We start from the raw sequence: 19,282 nt of genomic DNA, 5'->3' as shown, positions 1-19,282 counted from the left end.
TTATTGCAAAACGCAGTTGGACTGTATCTTAGACATGGCAAATTGGTTACTGTTTAACGGCTAGGCATGGCCTGTCTAGATGGGCCCTAAGTTAGAACTATCCGCAATGGAATGGGGAATATAGCAGGGCTGTGGAGTCGGTAAGCCAAACCTGCGACTCCGATTCCTCATTTTCCCTTACTCTTGTCTCTCCGACTCCCACATATATTGCTTATATTTAAGTGAAAAATTTATTGTAGTACCATGTGAACATCAGACATTTAATCATTTTTATGATACAATAATCAAGATATTTAGATAGAGCATAATATATATTTATTGGAATACAACTTTAGAGCACAAAAAAATGTAATAAATTGTAAATATGTAATATCGATTACATATATCTATATCACTAATGTAAGTGGCAAAAAAACAGTTTTCCACAAAAACATGCTAAATAACATTTGTGCAGTCTATGAATTTATTTAAAGAAATAGAATTGCCTCCATCAGATCCTCCTTCATAGATGACCTCAAATCTGACCTAATAATTTTAAGGCTAGAGAACAACCTCTCTACACTAACTACAGTCACACCATGGGCGTAGCCAGATCAAAACTAGGGGGGGGGGGGGGGCAGAACCTCATACTGCACACCCCAGCTGCTGCAGAACCTCATACTTCACACCCCTACACTTGAAAATAAAGCCTGCACCTTAAGAAGATGCGGTGAATGGAGTCTATTTATTCCAACTATCAATTGATGTTGATGTGTTACTGAAGACGAGCAATGGCTGTCCTGGGCGTACTTTTGGGCAGCTATGAGGTGTACCTGACTAGTGCTAAAAAAAAGTTAGTCTGTGTGCTACCCAGCTTTCATCCTTTTTGGTACGGATAAGAGATGGATGGATAGATAGAGGGATAGATAGATAGATGGAGGAATAGATAAATAGAGGGATGGCTAGATGGAGAGATGGATAGATACAGGGATGGAGGGAGGGGTAGATTGACAGCAAATAGTACATTGCACATGCAGTTCACACATTGAACAGAGAGCACATAATAATCACCTACAATATTAGCATTAGTTGCCTTCCTGTGACAGAGATGAGCAGTAGTACTTTCAGTTTCTCGCTTTCTCCAGCTCTGGGCCCAGGAATCAGATCCTGTGCAGGGTAGGTACCCCTCCTCCTCTCTCTGGTGAAGACAGGACAGAGGAGGGGAGATTGCCCCCTGCAGTCTGGAGCCGGTGCAGGACGGGAGCACTGAAGCATACAAGTGAGTTTTGATAGGTCCGTGTCCCTCGCTGGCTACATCCATCATTCACACACAACGTTTTTGCAGTAAAATGCAGTGACTCTGGGAATCCCAGCAAAGTCAATGTGTTTCAAGATATGACATTCAGACACATCGTTTTGTGAGGATCTGTTTTTGGGCTCAAGAACAGATCCTCGCAAAGAATGAGCATGTCCATTTGTGCGGCGTTTTTCTAGTCTGCTTTTGCTATTGGAAACATTATCTAGGAGCTCAAAAACCTTTCAGGTGATGCGGTTTTTTGAAAAGCTGATCTGCTTTTGTAGCTAAAAAACGTATCCTCAAACACAGCAAAAACGCTGTCTGTGAATGTAGCCTTAGATCAGGAATAGAACAGCCATTTATAGGACATTTCATAACTTTCCCAAATTCCTATGAAAAAATATTCAGCACATTCTGCATTGAACTACTGTACCCAATTTATTTATATATTGTCGGTGTCGGTCCATTTTATACCGACTCCACGACTCCGACTCCACAGCCCTGGAATATAGGGAAAAATTCTATAGGTCTTCATGTCACCTGGAAGGATGTATGGATGATTTTAGTCTTAGTACTATACAGTCACGGTTTTCCACACAAGCCATACAGCTTTTGTCTGTTAACCATTTGTTTGTCTTTGTTTTTTTGTTTTGCAAGTGAGCTTTTTATGTAATTTTATAATGTTTTCTGAGCAAGACCAATGTTTGTTTCTACATTATCTGCACCTTAACTGTTCTCAGGTCAGTGGTCATTTGTGTCTGTAGCACCTATTAAACATGTCGCTGTCCACAGGTCTGCTGCTGCCGACGAACTTCAGTGAAGCTTACAGCGCAAAGGGAGAATGTGAAAAACTGTCCAGGGCTGGGGATAATAGAAAATAAATGTGCAGAAGGAGACTGAGCCAAACCAGTCACTAAGGATTCACAACAGGATCATTTAAGTGACCTGGAAGCAAATACACCAAACCCTGTAAAAGCTTGGTGGTGTAGTGCCATTCTCTTCCCTGTGTTGCTGCAGGAATTATAGACATGTCCTTTTTGGTACTGTAACTGGAGGTAAATTATAGGATTAATCAGGGCTGTGGAGTTGGAGTCCATGTCCATTTTGGTGGAGTCGGAGTTGGTATAAAATGGAGCGACTCCTAAAATAAAATGTATAATAAATTGGGTACAGTAGTTCAATGCAGTTTGTGGGAATATTTTTTTCAGAACAATTTGGGAAAGTTATGAAATGTCCTATAAATGTCTGTCCTATTCCTGATCTAAGGGTCTAGACTTTTAGCTGAGATGAATCTGTGCTACAGTAAATTTATCACTTAAACATGAGCCGTGTATGAGGGAGTCGGAGTCATGGAAATTGAGGAGTCGGAGGTTTGGCTTACTGACTCCACAGCCCTGGGATTAGTGATGTGTTCAGTTTTATTTCAGATGGACTCTGAACTGTTCCTGGGACAGGAAACGTCTGACAGTCGTTGCTGTGAACTGGCTTATCTTGGGCACTTGACTTTCATTTAGTCAGAACTTTTCTGTGTAGACAGATTAAGGCCAGCTAATTGGATTTTGTTGGAAAGGCAGACATTTATCACTTGGCGCTCACTCCCTTAAGCAGTTAAATCTTGTTTTGTAACCCTTTTCTTGCTAATACTTTGCTGTCAGGAAGACACCACCATCTTGTAGATGCTTCCATGATGCATGTTTTCATTGTTGTCATGAAGAATAAATCTAGATGCTGTAGAGTGCAGTAATTGTGCGGACCGTTCTAGGTTGGTTATTCTTGGTGTTGAAGCTGAGGTATCTTCTCTGTGGTGGCTTCATGATCACTCACCCGTCTGATATGTCATCTTGTATGATGAAATGCCTGCTCTCCAGATAAACCAGCCAGACTGCTCTTTGAGCTTGTTTTATGGTGGTTGTTAATAGAGCATAATGCCTAGTGTTTAGGTCCCAGTTATCTGCTATCTGACGTCACTTTTCACTATAGGACCCAATGAATTTGACGCCTTACAGGATATGTTTGCTGTGACTCCACCTTTTGTTGCACTGTATGGAGTTTGTTTTCCATTGCTGGTCAGGGTTTCCTAGCTACAGTGTTTTGTTGGCACTTGTGTCCATGGGTGCAGACAATGCTGGCCTTGTATTATTGATGCATTGATACTGATGGCTCTCCTAACTCAGTGGCACAATTGCTACAAACTTTTTTTTTTTTTTTTTTAAATATTGCAGAATGTTGAATTTCTAAAAGGCAGTCTACGCCTTTAGTCTTGTGCCCCTACTGGATTTACACAGCTTGTGGTGGTGACAAGGATAGAGCTGAAGACTCAGACATTGCACGAATTACAATTGTACTGAAGCCTGTGTGCCCAACTCACAGATCACTCGCACTATTCCTGAACTCTGCTTCTTGCCTAACCCTATGTTGACAACCAACAGGATATGAAATTTTGAAATATTTGATTCATAAGGCTCATTTTACATGAAAATGTGCAGGCCAGCTACTCCCCTCCCACACGCTGACTTATAGCAATATGGAAAACAAAGGTGGTGTGGCTGCTTGGTCTTATGAAGATTTGATAGATCAAGCTTTCCTCGATCACATCACTATCTCAGCCCTTTTTTCTACAGCTCCCTGCTATAAAAACACACTTGCTTACCAGTGTCCCCCACCCAGCATTTTGGGAAGACCTTGCTGTCAAGGGACTGCCTCCATCCTTGGACTCCGCACCATTTTCTTTGACTTGCTGCATAGATATCAACAAATTAAAGGCGCAGGCAAAGCTGCTAATGTGTTACCCATTATGTAGGGTTGAAGAGGCGTGCATCACTGCCTCTTTTCAGTGTTCTGTGAATCTGCACGACTAAGCAGAGTACCTGTTATGCCCCGTGACTTGACTTTTTTTTTTTTTGCGCTGTTCAAAGTCCTTAGATTCTAAAGCATTTGTTTTGGTTCTTCTCGGGGAGAGGGGTCAGGTGTTTAGTATCCAGTGGGATGTGCTACATTTGGTGTTATGCAGAATCCTATGAAAATATTCACATTGGGACATGCCTATAGCTCTAATGACTCATCACCCACATTACCATGTGCAGGGCAAGCTGGTATTTTAGAGTCGGTTGAACCCATTCCATTTAAACTAGAAAGATGCTTAATAAAGTTGTAAATTCTGTGGGGGCCAATTCATCAAGACTGACACACACTGCACACTCTCACTTCACCGATCTTACTTGAGTAGAAGCCACTGAAGTCATTAATCCCTTTCTTACATGGAGCTTAATAGTACGCCCCACATCCTAAGCCCCTGTTTGTGATTGCTCCAACGCTGAGCCCGCACCTTTCCTGGCACATGTCAGCTGATGTATACTGCTGACATGTGCCCGCAACAGCCGCGTGTGGAATCGCGATCCACCCACGGCTGCTAACCAGTTAAATGCCGATGTCAATCTTTGACAGCGGCATTTAACCCACTTTCGGAAAGCGCGTCATTGGCCCTGCCCATCGGCGAACCCGTCTCATGATTGCGGGTCGCCGATGGGTTGGCATGACAACCCCGTGGCTGCAAGAGACCCCCTGTGGTTGTCACTGCCAGATTACTGTGAGCGCCACCCAGCGGTCAGCGCTCATAGCAAGTAAGCAAATCTGCTACACACAGGTGATCTGATCATCGCTTGTGTGTAGCAGAGGGGATCAGATAATTGCGGCTTCAAGTCTCCCATGGAGACTATTGAAGCATGTAAAAAAAAAAAAAAAAAAAAGTTAGAACAGCAGAATTACGTTATTTTTGGTTGCCGCAACATTGCAATAACAGGAGATCAAAACATCGTATCTAACCCAAAATGGTATCCATAAAAACGTCTGCTTGTGCGCAAAAAATAAGCCCTAACACAGCCCCTGATCACGAAAAATGAAGACGCTATGGCACTTTTTGCTTTAAAAAAAAAAAAAATTTGGGATTTTTTTTCACCATATAAATAAATAACCTTTTGGATGTTTGGTATCTACAAACTCATAATGACCTGAAAAATAATGACAGGTCAGTTTTAGCATTCAGTGACCGTGGTAAAAAAAAAAACAAAACTGAGGAATTGCACTTTTTTTGCAATATCACTGAACTTGGATTTTTCCCCTCCCCCATGACAGCACACCTTGAGAGAGGATCCGCCCCACCAAGGACAGGAAACCGTCTGAAATAAAAGGGCGGCACCTCTCCCTCGCTTCAGTTGGTTTCCTGTCCTTGATGGGGAACCTGTCTGGAAGAAAGAAGACTTACCTGGGGCTGTCCCGGTGTGGAAGAGTGGGCGCCGGCCTGTGCACCGGGTTCAGTATCCCAGAAGCAGGGTGGATAAAAATCAATGTTTTTTTTTTTTTTTTTTTTTTTTTTTAAAAAATCGGATTTTTTTCAATAAACTGCTTTTTGAGGAAAATATTTTACCATCCAAAGGTTCTTCCATCATGAGATAAAGCTGAGTTGTTTAACTCGGTAGAATAAAGGCTGTATATGTGTAACATTCACAATGCCATGCTCTTCCAGAGGTTTCTGTAGGATTAGTGGGCAGTTTCTCTCCTATATTATCACAGACGCTCGCTTTACTTACGCAGTTCTCAAAACTGAATTTGACTCCGCAGAGGTCCCAGCCTCTTCTTCACGGCAAAAATGTTACAACATGAACAGAGTTGAGAAAAAGACCTTAATCCTATTGTTCTACAAACCTATGAATACAGAATAAACCCCTTCTGTGCCAAGTCCAAGAAGTTAGACAATATGTTTCTGATTGTTTGGAGTGGAATAGATCTGCACAACACAAGAAGAATGTGAATCTAAGTGTGAGGAGGAGGAAGGGCAAGCAGACAAGAAAATGAAAGTGAAACTTTGAGCACAATACAGCAGCATAGCCACAGACAGACAAGTCTGGATCTGTTTGTGTGTACGATCTGAGGTTTATTACATTCTTTCCTTATAATGGCAGCAGGCCGTAAAAGAGACCCAGTTTGGGAATATTTTAATGAAGCTCCTTCGCCTATCGGTAAGGCAGGCATGCGTGCAAAATGCCAACGATGCAACAAAGAGATGCAAGGCCTGGTGGCGCGAATGAGGCAACATCATGAGAAGTGCGGTGATGAAGATGACCAAAGAAACACTTCTGAACAGGCAGGATCTGTTGGTAAACATTTTTATTGAATCCTATTTCTAAAGACTGAACTGTCATGTGTGAGAAAAATTATATTTCTTATTACTGCATGTTACTGTCATTTGGTACAGTTATGAAGAAAAACAAATATTCCTTTTGGAGCAGGGGCAGTGATGTGTTGTGTACAATAAGCAAAAATTGTATAAACAATAAAATAACAGCATTGACTTTTTTTTGTTTAGGGGAATTCATGGATTCTGGAAACTATCCACCTCCAAGATCACCATCATCCTGTTCTACAGTTTCAGAGTTATCCATCCAGGATAGTGCTTCATTAGCAGCAGCATCATCATCAGACACCCACAGCCACATATCACCATCACCCAAAAGGAAGAAAAAACCTTTACCTCCTGGAACCACCATAGATAGGTTTGTGATAAGAACTAGCAGATTAGAAAAAGAGTTGATTGATGAAAAAATTGCCCAGTTTATTTATGCAACGAACTCTTCTTTCCGTCTGACTGAGAACCCACATTTCATTAATATGGTTCAGTCACTGAGACCAGGATACAGTCTACCCAGCAGAGCTGATGTTGCAGGGAAACTGCTGGATCAAGTGTATGACAGAGAAATGGAGCAATGTGCAACAGCTCTGGAGGGTAAAATTGTTAACCTAAGTATTGATGGGTGGAGTAATGTCCACAATGATCCTATTGTATGTGCTTGTATAACAACAGAAGAAGGTAAAGTCTTCCTTGCACAAACAACTGATACGTCAGGAAATGCACACACAGCAGAATACTTACAAGAAGTGGCAGTAAAAGCTATAACAGCATGTGAACAAAAATTCAAATGTCTAGTACGCAGTTTGGTCACTGACAATGCTGCAAACGTATCCAAGATGAGAAGAAATTTAGAAGAGCAGGGAGGGAATACAAAGCTGCTAATAACATGGTTGCAGTGCTCATTTGCTGCACCTCTTAGCCAAAGACTTAAGTGTTCCAGAAATAAAGGCTAATGTTGTTGAAATTGCTAAATACTTCCGTAATAATCATTTTGCTGCAGCAGCTCTGAAAAGGATGGGTGGAACCAAGCTAACGCTCCCACAAGATGTTAGATGGAACTCTGTAGTGGACTGTTTTGAGCAGTATATCAAAAACTGGCCTATTCTGATGACACTTTGTGAAGAAAATCGAGATAAAATAGATGGCACTGTCACGGCCAAAATCCTCAACATTGGACTTAAGAGAAATGTTGAACATATGCTGAGCTTCCTGAAACCCATCTCTCAAGCTTTAAACAAAATACAGAAAAATAGCTGTTTTATTGCGGATGCTGTTGAAATTTGGAAGGAACTGAGTGAACACTTAAAAACAGAACTACACATGGACAGAATTAAATTACAAGCAGTAAACAAACGAATGGGACAAGCACTGACTCCAGCTCATTTTTTGGCAAATATTGTCAATATCCAATATCAGGGTCAAAACCTAAGTGCTGAGGAAGAGGAGTTAGCTATGACATGGGTATCCAGCAATCATCCATCTTTAATGCCAACTATAATAAACTTCAGAGCTAAGGGGGAGCCATTCAAGAAATATATGTTTGCTGAAGATATTTTAAGGAAGGTCACACCAGTAAACTGGTGGAAGTCACTTAAGCGCTTGGATTTAGAGACTGTTCAAGTAATGATTTCACTTTTAACAGCAGTAGCTTCTTCTGCAGGCGTTGAAAGAATATTCTCTTCCTTTGGACTCATTCATTCTAAATTGAGAAATCGGTTGGGACCCAATAAAGCAGGAAAGCTTGTTTTTCTTTTCCAGATTATGAATAGGAACAAAGAAGAAGATGATGAAGATGACGACGAGTGAGCTACAGAGGACAGCAGGGACAGTAGTATTTACGTTTTTCATGTGTCGGCTGGGCTGACAGTCTAAGTTTCTTAAAATATATAGATATATATAGATTTTGTTTAGCCAAATTGGTTAACAAACATGGATGTTTGTTTAAGCAAATAACTTATGCTGTAATGTTATTGTTTCAGTTGAATAAATCTATTTAAATTGTTATTAAGGTCAGGATTATTTTTCTCCTTCCTAAGTACAACAGAATAGTGGTGTCCAAATATGAATGATTAACCCATTAAACAGGGGAGAAAAAAGTAATATAAAAAGTGATTCTAAAAATCTTCATCTACTTGCATGTTAAAGTAAAGTAGCAAGCACTAGTTTAGGTAGAAACTTTGATTTAAATCACTGATTTAAATCAAGCCTTACTGACTAGTGATTTAAATCGTGATTTAAATCAGTTAGATTTAAATCAAATCCACCCTGCCCAGAAGCGCCGTCCGCAGCTTCCCCTGGGGTCTCTGCGCCGAGCGAGGTGCACGCGGTGAGGCAGGCTCTGTCCTCCCAGAGACCGCGGCGCCGTCTTCCCCCTGCAGTGTGGAATGCTTCCGGGTGTGACGCGCCTGACGTCACGGCGCAGGGCACGCTGGGAGCGGCGCACTGGGTGACGTCGCCGATCCAAGATGGCAGCGCCCATCGGAGCGTCCCAGGCCGTTTTTTTTTTCAACTGAGCTCCGGCCTGAGGAAGGGGGAGGGCCCACAGACCGGACGAGGCTGGATGGCCCTATATTTAAGGGGGGGGGGGAGCTATCCTGGAAGCGTGGTGCGCTTCTGAGACATGGCTGATCCAGATAGCCAGGAGCAGCAGCTTACCCCCCCCCCCCACCTCAGCAACAGAAAAAGCAGAGGGATGCATCGTATACAGACAGCCGCTCGAGTAATCGTAGTGGCAGCCGCAGGAGTAAAGCTTCGTGTGCCTCGGGACCATCCAGAATGGAATCATCGGTTCCGCAACAGCCTCCGAATCCGGTACCCGTTTGTGACCTCCGAGGGTGAGTGAGCTTCGTGAATGTCACTGGTTAGTAACTGGAAGTCTCTTATGTGCTTCCTTTTTTTAGGAGCCTAAGAAGAGTAGTGCCAAGCAAAAGCATAGAATATGTGCCCTTTGCCAAGCTTCTCTCTCAGTAGAGTGGCAGAAACCACTTTGCCAGGGCTGTGTGACCAAAACCATAGCTGAGAATTCCTGGGATTTTGCTGCAAATTTAAAGTCCATAGTACATGCAGAAGTTCAGGGGTCCCTGAAAGGGTTCCTTAGAGGGAAGAAAAGACCCCGTAGAGAGGTTTCCTCCGTCTCTGATTCCTCCCAGTCCGAGGAGCAGTGGGATTCATCGTCCTCTTCCTCATCGGGGGGCGGTAGACCCTGCTTCCCCATTGAGAATACAGACAGACTGGTTAGGGCAGTAAGATCAACCATGGGTCTGGAGGAAGAGAGAGCATCTAAATCCCGGGAGGACATCATGTTTGCGGGCTTGGGAGAGAAGAAGACTCTCATTTCCGGTTAACAGTAAAATTCAGGGCCTCATTGACCAGGAGTGGAGGAGACCTGAGAGATCAGGGGCTTTACCCTCCTTCTCCAAAAGAAGGTATCCCTTCGAAGAGAAGGATGCGGAACCTTGGGATAAGATCCCCAAGGTGGACGGGACTGTGGCAAGGTCATCGAAAAGATCTTCCCTGCCCTTGGAGGACTCTGGCGTCCTAAAGGATGCACTGGATAAAAGAGAGGACTCCTTCCTGTGCCACACGTGGGAGGCGGCGGCAGACTGCCTAAAACCAGCGGTGGCTAGCACCTGTGTGGCGAGGTCCTTGATGGTGTGGCTCCAACAGCTGGAAGACCAGCTTAAAGATAAAAAGGTCTCCAGACAGGCAATACTTGCAGAGCTACCTCTAATACAAACAGCATCGGCCTTCCTGGCCGACTCTTCAGCTGACTCGGTCAGACTGTCAGCTAGGGCAGCGGGACTATCCAACGCAGCCAGGCGGGCCTTGTGGCTCAAAGGTTGCCCAGGCGACCTACCTTCGAAACAGAAACTGTGCTCCCTCCTGTGTGACGGTAGACTCCTGTTTGGCCAAAAGTTAGAAGACCTGTTAGAAAAAGCAGGCGATAAAAGCAAAGGGTTCCTGGGATTTTCGGGGGCACCAAGAAGATTTAGTTTTCGGAGGAGAAAATTTAACCGGGGTCATCCTCCGGGATACAAAGAGATGGGAAGCCAAGTCCAAAAAAGAATTGGGCTACATGTTTGGAGGACCATCCTCGAGTTCAAAGAGATCCTCCCAATGACGCCAGGCTGGAAGTGGGTGGAAGGCTTTCCCACTTTTTTCCAGCTTGGGACGCGATAACAACAAACCCCTGGATTCTGAAAATTATCAGTGGGGGCCTGAAGATCCGGTTCAGCCAGACCCCCTGGCGGACTTTTGTGGTTACCCCCCCCCCTACGAAAGGTCCAGGAAGAACAATTAGCCCTGGAAACAGAAGTGTTAGCGTTAGTAGGAAAGCAGGTCCTTCTCGAAGTACCAGCAACACAGAGAGGGAGGGGGTTCTATTCCCCACTATTCATGATAAAAAAAACAAACGGGTCCTTAAGGACCATCATCAACCTCAGGAGTCTGAACTAAGTAGTAGAAAACCAGACTTTCAAGATGGAGTCAGTAAGCTCGGCAGTGAAGCTCTTACACCGCAACTGCTTTATGGCTGTAATAGACTTGAAGGACGCATATAATCACGTCCCAATCCATCCGGAGTATCAGAAGTATCTGAGAGTAGCCCTGTTTATTCAGGGGAAGCTGAGGCATTTTCAGTTTGCTGCCCTACCCTTTGGCCTCTCCATTGCCCCGAGAATATTTACGAAACTAATAGCAGAAGTCACAGCCTTCCTACGGATCAAGAATGTAGTGATCGTGCCATATTTAGACGACTTCTTGATAATAGGGAAAACAGAAGCCCACTGCTCCAGTCAGCTCCTAGTGGTCACGGAAGTGTTGCATCAGCTGGGGTGGTTAGTAAATTTCCAAAAATCAAGACTAACCCCCTCCAGGACTCAGACCTTTCTGGGTCTAATCCTAGACTCTCGTCGCCAAACCTGCTTCCTCCCAGAGGACAAAATCTCCAGGTTGATTGCATTAGTCTCGAAGGCCATTCAAGCTCCGGAGATGTCTCTGAGAGAGGCAATGTCCCTCCTGGGTTCTATGACGGCCTGTCTCCCAGCAGTTATGTGGGCCCAGGGGCATATGAGGCGGCTTCAGTGGGAGGTCCTGTCAGCACAGAGGTCCTGCAACGGGCATTTAGAAGGCAGGCTCTCTCTCTCCCCAGAAGTAGTAGATTCCCTTTCGTGGTGGACAGTCAGGGGAAATCTGACCGCAGGCGTTCAATGGTCCAGACCAGTAGATCGGGTAATTACGACCGACGCAAGCAGTTCCGGATGGGGGGGGTCATCTGGCAGAACTCTCAATACAGGGTCACTGGGCTTACCACGAGAGGGGAGCATCCTCAAACTTAAAGGAGCTTTGGGCAGTAGAAAGATCCCTCAGGGGCTTCCTCCCTCACATCCAAAATCACCATGTCCAGGTCAGGTCCGACAACCGGACAGCAGTAGCCTATGTGAATCACCAGGGAGGGACAAGGTCACGCCCTCTGATGGTGGTGGCAGACAGGATCCTTGGTCTAGCAGAGCGAAACCTCCTATCCCTCAGCGCCCTTCACATAAAGGGGGTAGAAAACGTGAAAGCAGATTTTCTAAGCCGCCATACCCTAAGACAGGGGGAGTGGGGGTTGAACCCGGAGGTCTTCCATCAGATTGTCCAGTTATGGGGGCAGCCAGACATAGACCTGTTCGCCACAAGGGCAAACAAAGGTGCAGAGATTTTGCTCCCTAAATCCGGCAGAAAATCCCCATGCCGTAGATGCCCTTCAGATTCCTTGGGGGTTCAGGAAGGCCTTTCCGCCATTAGTGATGATTCCAGTAGTGGTGAGGAAGAAGATCCGGGAGGAAGGCGCCAGGGTGATTTTGATAGCCCCTTTTTGGCCCAAGAGGCCTTGGTTCTCTCTGCTTCGACTAATGTCGGTGTCAGATCCCTGGATTCTACCAGAGAGGCCGGACCTTCTCATGCAGGGACCAGTATTCCATGCCCAGGCCAGGGGGTTCCATCTTTCGGCATGGAATTTGAGAGGTCGCTATTGAGTAGCAAGAGGTTTTCACCAGGCTTAGTTTCTACTTTATTGGGGAGTAGAAAACCAATTACAACCAAGATTTATAGCAGAGTTTGGGGTAAATTCCTAGAGTTTATAGATATCCCGCTATCGAGCAAACCTCCGATCAGGGGGATCCTGGAATTTCTGCAAAAGCGGCGGGACCTGGGTCTAGCTACAGGGACCCTTAAGGTTCAAGTTTCAGCTTTGGGAGCACTCTACAATTGTAATCTGGCTGGGAATAGGTGGATCTCGAGGTTGATCAAGTCCTGTGCCAGAGCAGGACCGGTTAGGTCCATGGGTGTTCCTCCTTGGAACCTGAATTTAGTCTTGAATGCTCTTACTAGTGAGCCATTCGAACCCCTACACAAGGTTTCTCCAAAAATTCTCACCCTTAAGACCATCCTCCTAGTGGCCTTAACGTCAGCCCGTAGGGTGGGTGATCTGCAGGCCCTCTCGGTTAATCCTCCTTACACACAAATCTTTGAGGATAGGGTCACCTTGCGGCCAAATCCAGCATACCTTCCCAAGGTGGTATCTAGATTTCACCGTAGTCAGGAGATTGTGATACCCTCGTTCTGCAGCAATCCCAAGAACCCAGGGGAAGTCAGGTTCCATAGCCTAGATGTTAGGAGGTCCCTGCTACAGTACATTCACACGACTAGTCTGTGGAGGAAAGACTGTTCTCTGTTCCTGGCCTTTCAAGGGTGTAGGAAAGGTCACAGGGTGTCCAAGGGTACCATCTCTAGGTGGCTCAGGGAGGCCATTTGCTTAGCCTATACGTCCACAGGGGTTCCAGCCCCGGACAATGTGAGGGCTCATTCCACCAGAGCCGTTGCAACCTCCTGGGCAGAGAGAGCAGACGTCTCGATCGAGCAGATATGTAGGGCTGCTAGTTGGTCTACACCATCCACCTTCTTTAAGCACTATCGGTTGGATCTGTCCTCTTCTGATCTCACCTTTGGGAGAAGGGTACTTCAGGCGGTGGTCCCTCCCTAGGGTGCTCATAAATTCTCCAAAATTCTCTCAAGGTGTGCTGTCATGGGGGAGGGGAAAACACCAAGGTTACTTACCGGTAGCCGGTTTTTCCTGAGCCCATGACAGCACCCGTAGTTTCCCCCCCCTTATTTTTTCTATGTTTCTCACACCCTGGTGTGCACTGTTTGGGGTGGTGTGTATATGTATATTGTGGTATTGGTTATGTGCCTAACCTGTTTAGGGAGGTCCTCTCAATGCTCTGTAAACAACTGAAGCGAGGGAGAGGTGCCGCCCTTTTATTTCAGACGGTTTCCTGTCCTTGGTGGGGCGGATCCTCTCAAGGTGTGCTGTCATGGGCTCAGGAAAAACCGGCTACCGGTAAGTAACCTTGGTGTTTTTTCCCCATTTTCCGGTGCACGATATGGTAGAACCAGTGATTTAATTCGAAAGCACAACTTGTCCTGCAAAAAATAAGCCCTCACACAGTCATATTAACAGATAAATAGTGATGAGCGAGCACTAAAATGCTCGGGTGCTCGAAGCTCGGGTCGAGCACATTGGAATACTCGGGTGCTCGACCCGAGCAACGAGCCCAATGTAAGTCTATGGGAAACTAGAGCATTTTTCTGGTGGTCCCCCCCTGGCGGTCTGCAGAAGGTCAAAAATTGCCGAAATCGATGGGAACGGTGCTCAATTAAACATTAGGCAGGCAGGGTATATAGGAGGGTGCATGAAAAACATAGCAGGGCACTTGGAACACACTAGTGCCCTCCGATTTTCATGCACCCGTCTCTTTAAAAAAAGCCGGCCGGCAATTCAGCAGCAGCATACACCGGGACCCGACAATTTAGAACCGAAAGAATAGAGCATCACACATAGATTAGATAGAAACATGTCAGTCACATATATAATAAGTACAGTGATAGCTTTGGTTACTGTACTTGTCATTTAGTGTTAAAATAAAGGATTTATTAAAAAAATAAATAATGGCGTAGGGTTCCCCGTAATTTTAGTCTCTAGCAGAGGTTAAGCAGACGACTGGGGTAGATGTTTGAAGCCTGGGAAGGGGGTAATACCCACAGAGATTCCCAGGCTACTAATATCAGCCCCCAGCTGAATACCTAGCCTTTACCAGCAATTAAAATGGGGGACCCCAAAAAAAGATGTGGGGTCCTCCCTATTTTAATAGCTAGCAAAGGCTAGGCAGACAGCTGGGGGCTGATTTTAATAGCCCAGGAAGGGTGCCATGAATACTGGCCCCCTCCCAGGCTAGAAACGTCAGCAGCCCCAGAAATGGCGCATCCATAGGATGCGCCAATTCTGGCACTTAGCCTCGCTCTTCCGACTGCCCTGTAGCGGTGGCAGTGGGGTAATAGGGCTGGGGTTGATGTCAGCTTATAATGCCAGCTGACATCAAGCCCAGGTTAGTAATGGAGAGGCGTCTACAAGACACCCCCATTACTAACCCCATAGTCAAAGTAAAAAAAAACCACAAACACCCAGAATAAAGTCCTTTAATTGAAATAAACACACAATTCTTTAATGTTCTTAATTAAACCATACTTACCATCACGCCCATTCCAGCTGAAGCCAACAATCTCCTGCAATAAAAGTAAAATAATAAAGCAACATCATCCTTGCCTTTCCATGGTTCCCAGGACGGCTCCAGCTCTGCTACATTCACATGACAGGCTGGATCGCAGCCGAAAGCTGCCATCCAGCTTGCCATGCCGCAGACACTGAGAAGCGCAGGCATGCTTGCGCTCCTCAGTGTCTGGCTGTGACGGCATAAAGATGAACAGAGTTCATGTCCAATGAACTCAGCTCACCTCATGCACGTCACTGACAGCGTGGGAGAATTCTCCTGCGCATGCGGTGAGCATGGGAGAATTCTCCTGCGCTCACTGCAACGTCATTTTTTTGGGGGGTTTTTAATAGCTGGTAAAGGCTAGGTATTCAGCTGGGGGCTGATATTAGTAGCCTGGGAAGCTCCGTGGGTATTACCCCCTTCCCAGGCTTCAAACATCTGCCCCAGCCGTCTGCTTAACCTCCGCTAGAGACTAAAATTACGGGGAACCCCACGACAATTTTTTTTTAATAAATCCTTTATTTTAACACTAAATGACAAGTACAGTAACCAACACTGTCCCTGTACTTCTTATATATGTGACTGACATGTTTCTATCTATCTAATCTATGTGTGAAACTCTATTCTTTCTGTTCTAAATTGTCGGGTACCGGTGTATGCCGCTGATGAATTGCCGGCTTTTCATGTTTCACTATGAGCACTGTTCCCATCGATTTGGGCAATCACTGTAATGCCACAACCACCATGGCTGTGACATTACAGTGAGTGGCAGACAATCCCTGCATGATTATTTCTCTAAATAGCACCAAACATGCAGGACGGGGACCCGATCTCCCGCCCGAGCATCTCGAAAGTACTCGGCGAGCTCCGAGCATCACGAGTACTGAGATGCTCGGGCGAGTACCGAGCAGTGGTGAGCATGCTCTCTCATCACTAATAAATAAAAAATGGGAATAAGGGGAGCAAAAAATGAAAATGGAAAATGCTCTGGTCATGTCAAAATACACTTGTTACAGCCACTGCTGTGTATGGAGCGGTGTCAAGCCACACCTCTGACTGAAAGCCAGAGGCTGCCCGGAGGAATAAAGTTAATTTCTTCCCAGTAGCTGAACTTCCAATGAGGCAGCTGCACAGCTTTAGAATGCCATCAACCTACAGATTAACCAGATATCTGCAGGTTAATAGACATGTCAGGATTTCTTTAAAGGGAACCTGTCACGTCCTAGCTGCCCTCTAGACTGCCCCCATGGCGTTGTTAGTGATGCAATGTGCATCACTAACAAGCTGTTTTCATGAAAATCAGTGGTAGTATAATGATATTATAACGTTAGATCCTACCTGCTCGTATTCAGTCATAGAGGTGTGATCCTCACATTCAGTCATGGGTGGGTGCAGCATTCACTCACTGCTGGTGCCCCCCATGTATTTGAATCCTGCTCCCGGCACGCGCTGATATTGTGGGGCGCAGGCGCACTTGTATATGTCCGGCCGCCTGCGCAGTGAGGCTGTGATTACCAGCTTCACTGCACATGCGTGGGCAACATAGCGTGTCATAGTGTCATTTTCAAATACATGGGGGGCACCAGCAGTGAGTGAATGCTGTGCCCGCCCATGACTGAATATGACAAGCACGCCCCTATGACTAAATGAGCAGGTAGGATCTGAGTATATTGAACGTTATAAAATCATTATAGCTGCAACAATTTTCATGAAAACAGCTTGTTAGTGATGCACATTACATCACTAACAACGCTATGGGGCAGTCTAGAGGGCAGCTAGGACGTGACAGGTTCCCTTTAAGGGTCGCATGCCACTTTGAATTTGGCGCCTCTTCTCAGTGACTTGCACCGCTCCAGAAATCCTGTTCCAGTCAGTGAATACAAAACAGTCCTACCCTGCCCCTGCTCTACCCATTTCAGCAACGCTGATTCAAACTGAAAACACGCAAAATGTTTGCAAAACTCTCCATTGCACAAGTTTTGTGAAATTGTATTTATTTATTTTTTATAACCTTCTCCCAGTGCATTTGTCAGGTTTCTGGCTTAGAGGCAGATTCAAAAAAAGCTTTTATGTCTGAGCTCTGATTCCTCCACTTGGGCTGCCTGATAATAGGAGGGAATATTCACTGGCACCCCCATAGGAAGTTGTTTGACTCTGATGCCTGGACGTTTAGTGATGCCTTGAAGGTGCAATGTGCCAGGGTTACTTTGCCGTAATGCCAGTCATATATGTGAGTTTTGTTTCAGAGCAAAATATGACCTGGACAAATATTCTCAGGTAGTATTTATCCTCTTGTGAAGGTGCACATTGGGATAAAGATCCGTTTCCACCTCCTCCTTTTACCTTAATCTGTCATTTCTGGTCTTGCTCATCACTTGTGACATTTTGCGTTTTTCTCCTTACAAGTTGGTAAATCTTGTTTCTCTCTCCAACAGGGTTTTGAATACGCAAGGAGCAGGCATTGCAGTTCTTGGCACGAGCTGGACCCGTCACTCCCTTAAAGCCTAGAGATTTTTAGTTCATATGTACACTTGCCAGTTGTTGTGGGAGACCATTTACTTGGTGTAAAAGGAACTTAATTTCAGTCTAAACTGGCTACCTGCGGCATTGATGTGCCGACTTGTAGCTGCTGTTAATACTTGTGAATATCACTAAGATTAGTGAAACATGGTGTCCAGTTCTTTGATTGCAATTTTTCCCTCCTGAAAGTGTGGGACGGGTGGTTCAGTTATCTGGCGTTCAGCAGAGTGGTGGAAGAAATTGTGCACATGCCAATTTATTTTTGTTCCTATGGTTAACCTCTTGAACCTTACACTGCTTACGACTTCTACTACAGAAGAGCGACAGGAAATGGTTTCCTAGAGACAGTTGTGACAACCCAAGTCTAAAGAGAAAACTCCTTTTGTTCTGAATTTTTTCCCCCTTTTTTCTTCACTTCTGTGTTTTTTAAGTTGTACACTTAAAACATTCTTAGCTGTTGCATTGTAAGGCCACTTGCTGAACGAGTAGGTGTTCCTACAGTGAATGAGCAACTAGAACTTTTTTTGATCTCTCATCTGTCACCTTGGTCTGGTTATTACGGTGACCACATGGCTCCAGGTTATTAGGATCTACTGGCATAGCAGCTTCTCTTCCTAGAAACATACCCGACTCGATATACATCCACAGCAGTCTGCCGTTTCTTGATAATCTGAAACCAATAAATGTCCCTGATGTAACCAAAGATTACAATTTTAAGCAGATAATCTAACCGAGCTTCTGTGTTTTTAAAGCTGCCGTCTTCTCCAGCGCAGACCTAGAAACACAACCTGGCAGTCCTTCAGAGAATGGGAGATACCTTGTACAAAGCCAACTGCAGCATTTTTGTCACAACCTAGTTACCATCTCTAAACTTAAAGCTTGTCTACGTGGCTTAGGAAATGTAATCACTGTAAACCTCATCCAGGATCTTTGTTTTTATTTTCAACACTTTCTGTTTGTTTACAAGTTCATTAAAAACTAAAAAAAAGAATAATCTGTAAAGTTTCCAGAAATAGATTAGATGTTATTTTTTTTACCTTCATGGTCGGGTGATTAGTGAACATTTTTATTTCTTTTATTGTTGAAATGACTGTTAATGTACATGGGATCTCGCTGAAAAGGTGCTGGGTGCACTCTACCTGACTTGTACTTCTGCCAGTAAAGTGCTTAGTATGATACTTGGAGGACAAAAATGTCCCTCGTAAGTAGCCATTATCCATCGGCAATCAACGCAAAACTAGAATGACCAGACGCTACTTCCCATATCGACATCCATGACTTGCTGTCATGACACTGATTTAGAGTACTGTTTTGTCATGGTGGCACTGACCACTAGAAGCACTTCTTGCTATGCAATGTGTAGAACAAGTGGAGGGTGACTAGGCGGTCATCACATACTGCCATCCTGCCTAGCTGAGCAGCATTACGGAGACCGCAATGTTCGGTGATTCCGATATGGAAAGGGTATGTTGGCCAATGTGCCATACACAGTTTACAGCTCTGAAACTGGCATTGTGTAGAGGTCTTTCTAGCCACTAGTCTAATGCTGCTTTGACACAAACTCATCTTCAAGTTGTCCTTTTTATGGTGCTTAAATGTAACCAGTTATACTGGGATCACTCATTCACATCCTTCACTCAGACTTCACCTTTCTCTACACACTTTAGGAAGGGTATATATGTATTACTAGTTTTTATTGGAGAGTTCTCA

General features: G+C 44.9%; 1 protein-coding gene across 5 annotated transcripts in view; it reads left to right on the top strand.

Annotated features, from left to right (window-relative positions):
- The window catches only part of CSNK1A1 (casein kinase 1 alpha 1), a 38,461-nt gene extending 19,895 nt beyond the window's left edge, over window positions 1-18,566 (top strand). For 2 of the 5 annotated variants that reach the window (XM_073651336.1, XM_073651338.1), the window contains exon 11: window positions 17,488-18,566. In XM_073651336.1, coding sequence (XP_073507437.1) covers window positions 17,488-17,495 — 8 coding nt within the window. In that variant the 3' untranslated portion in view covers window positions 17,496-18,566. Of the gene's footprint in view, window positions 1-2,068; window positions 5,630-6,638; window positions 7,559-17,487 lie in introns of those variants that run through there. The other 3 variants (XM_073651332.1, XM_073651333.1, XM_073651335.1) reach the window with 3 other exon arrangements.
- The last annotated feature ends 716 nt before the right edge of the window (window positions 18,567-19,282 follow it).

Source organism: Phyllobates terribilis, unplaced genomic scaffold, assembly GCF_046119375.1.
Source record: "Phyllobates terribilis strain yellow unplaced genomic scaffold, ASM4611937v1 Scaffold_11__3_contigs__length_659146591, whole genome shotgun sequence".
Taxonomy (NCBI): Eukaryota; Metazoa; Chordata; class Amphibia; order Anura; family Dendrobatidae; genus Phyllobates; species Phyllobates terribilis.
Note: the sequence above shows the minus strand (reverse complement) of the source record. Positions and strands in the feature narration are given on the sequence as shown.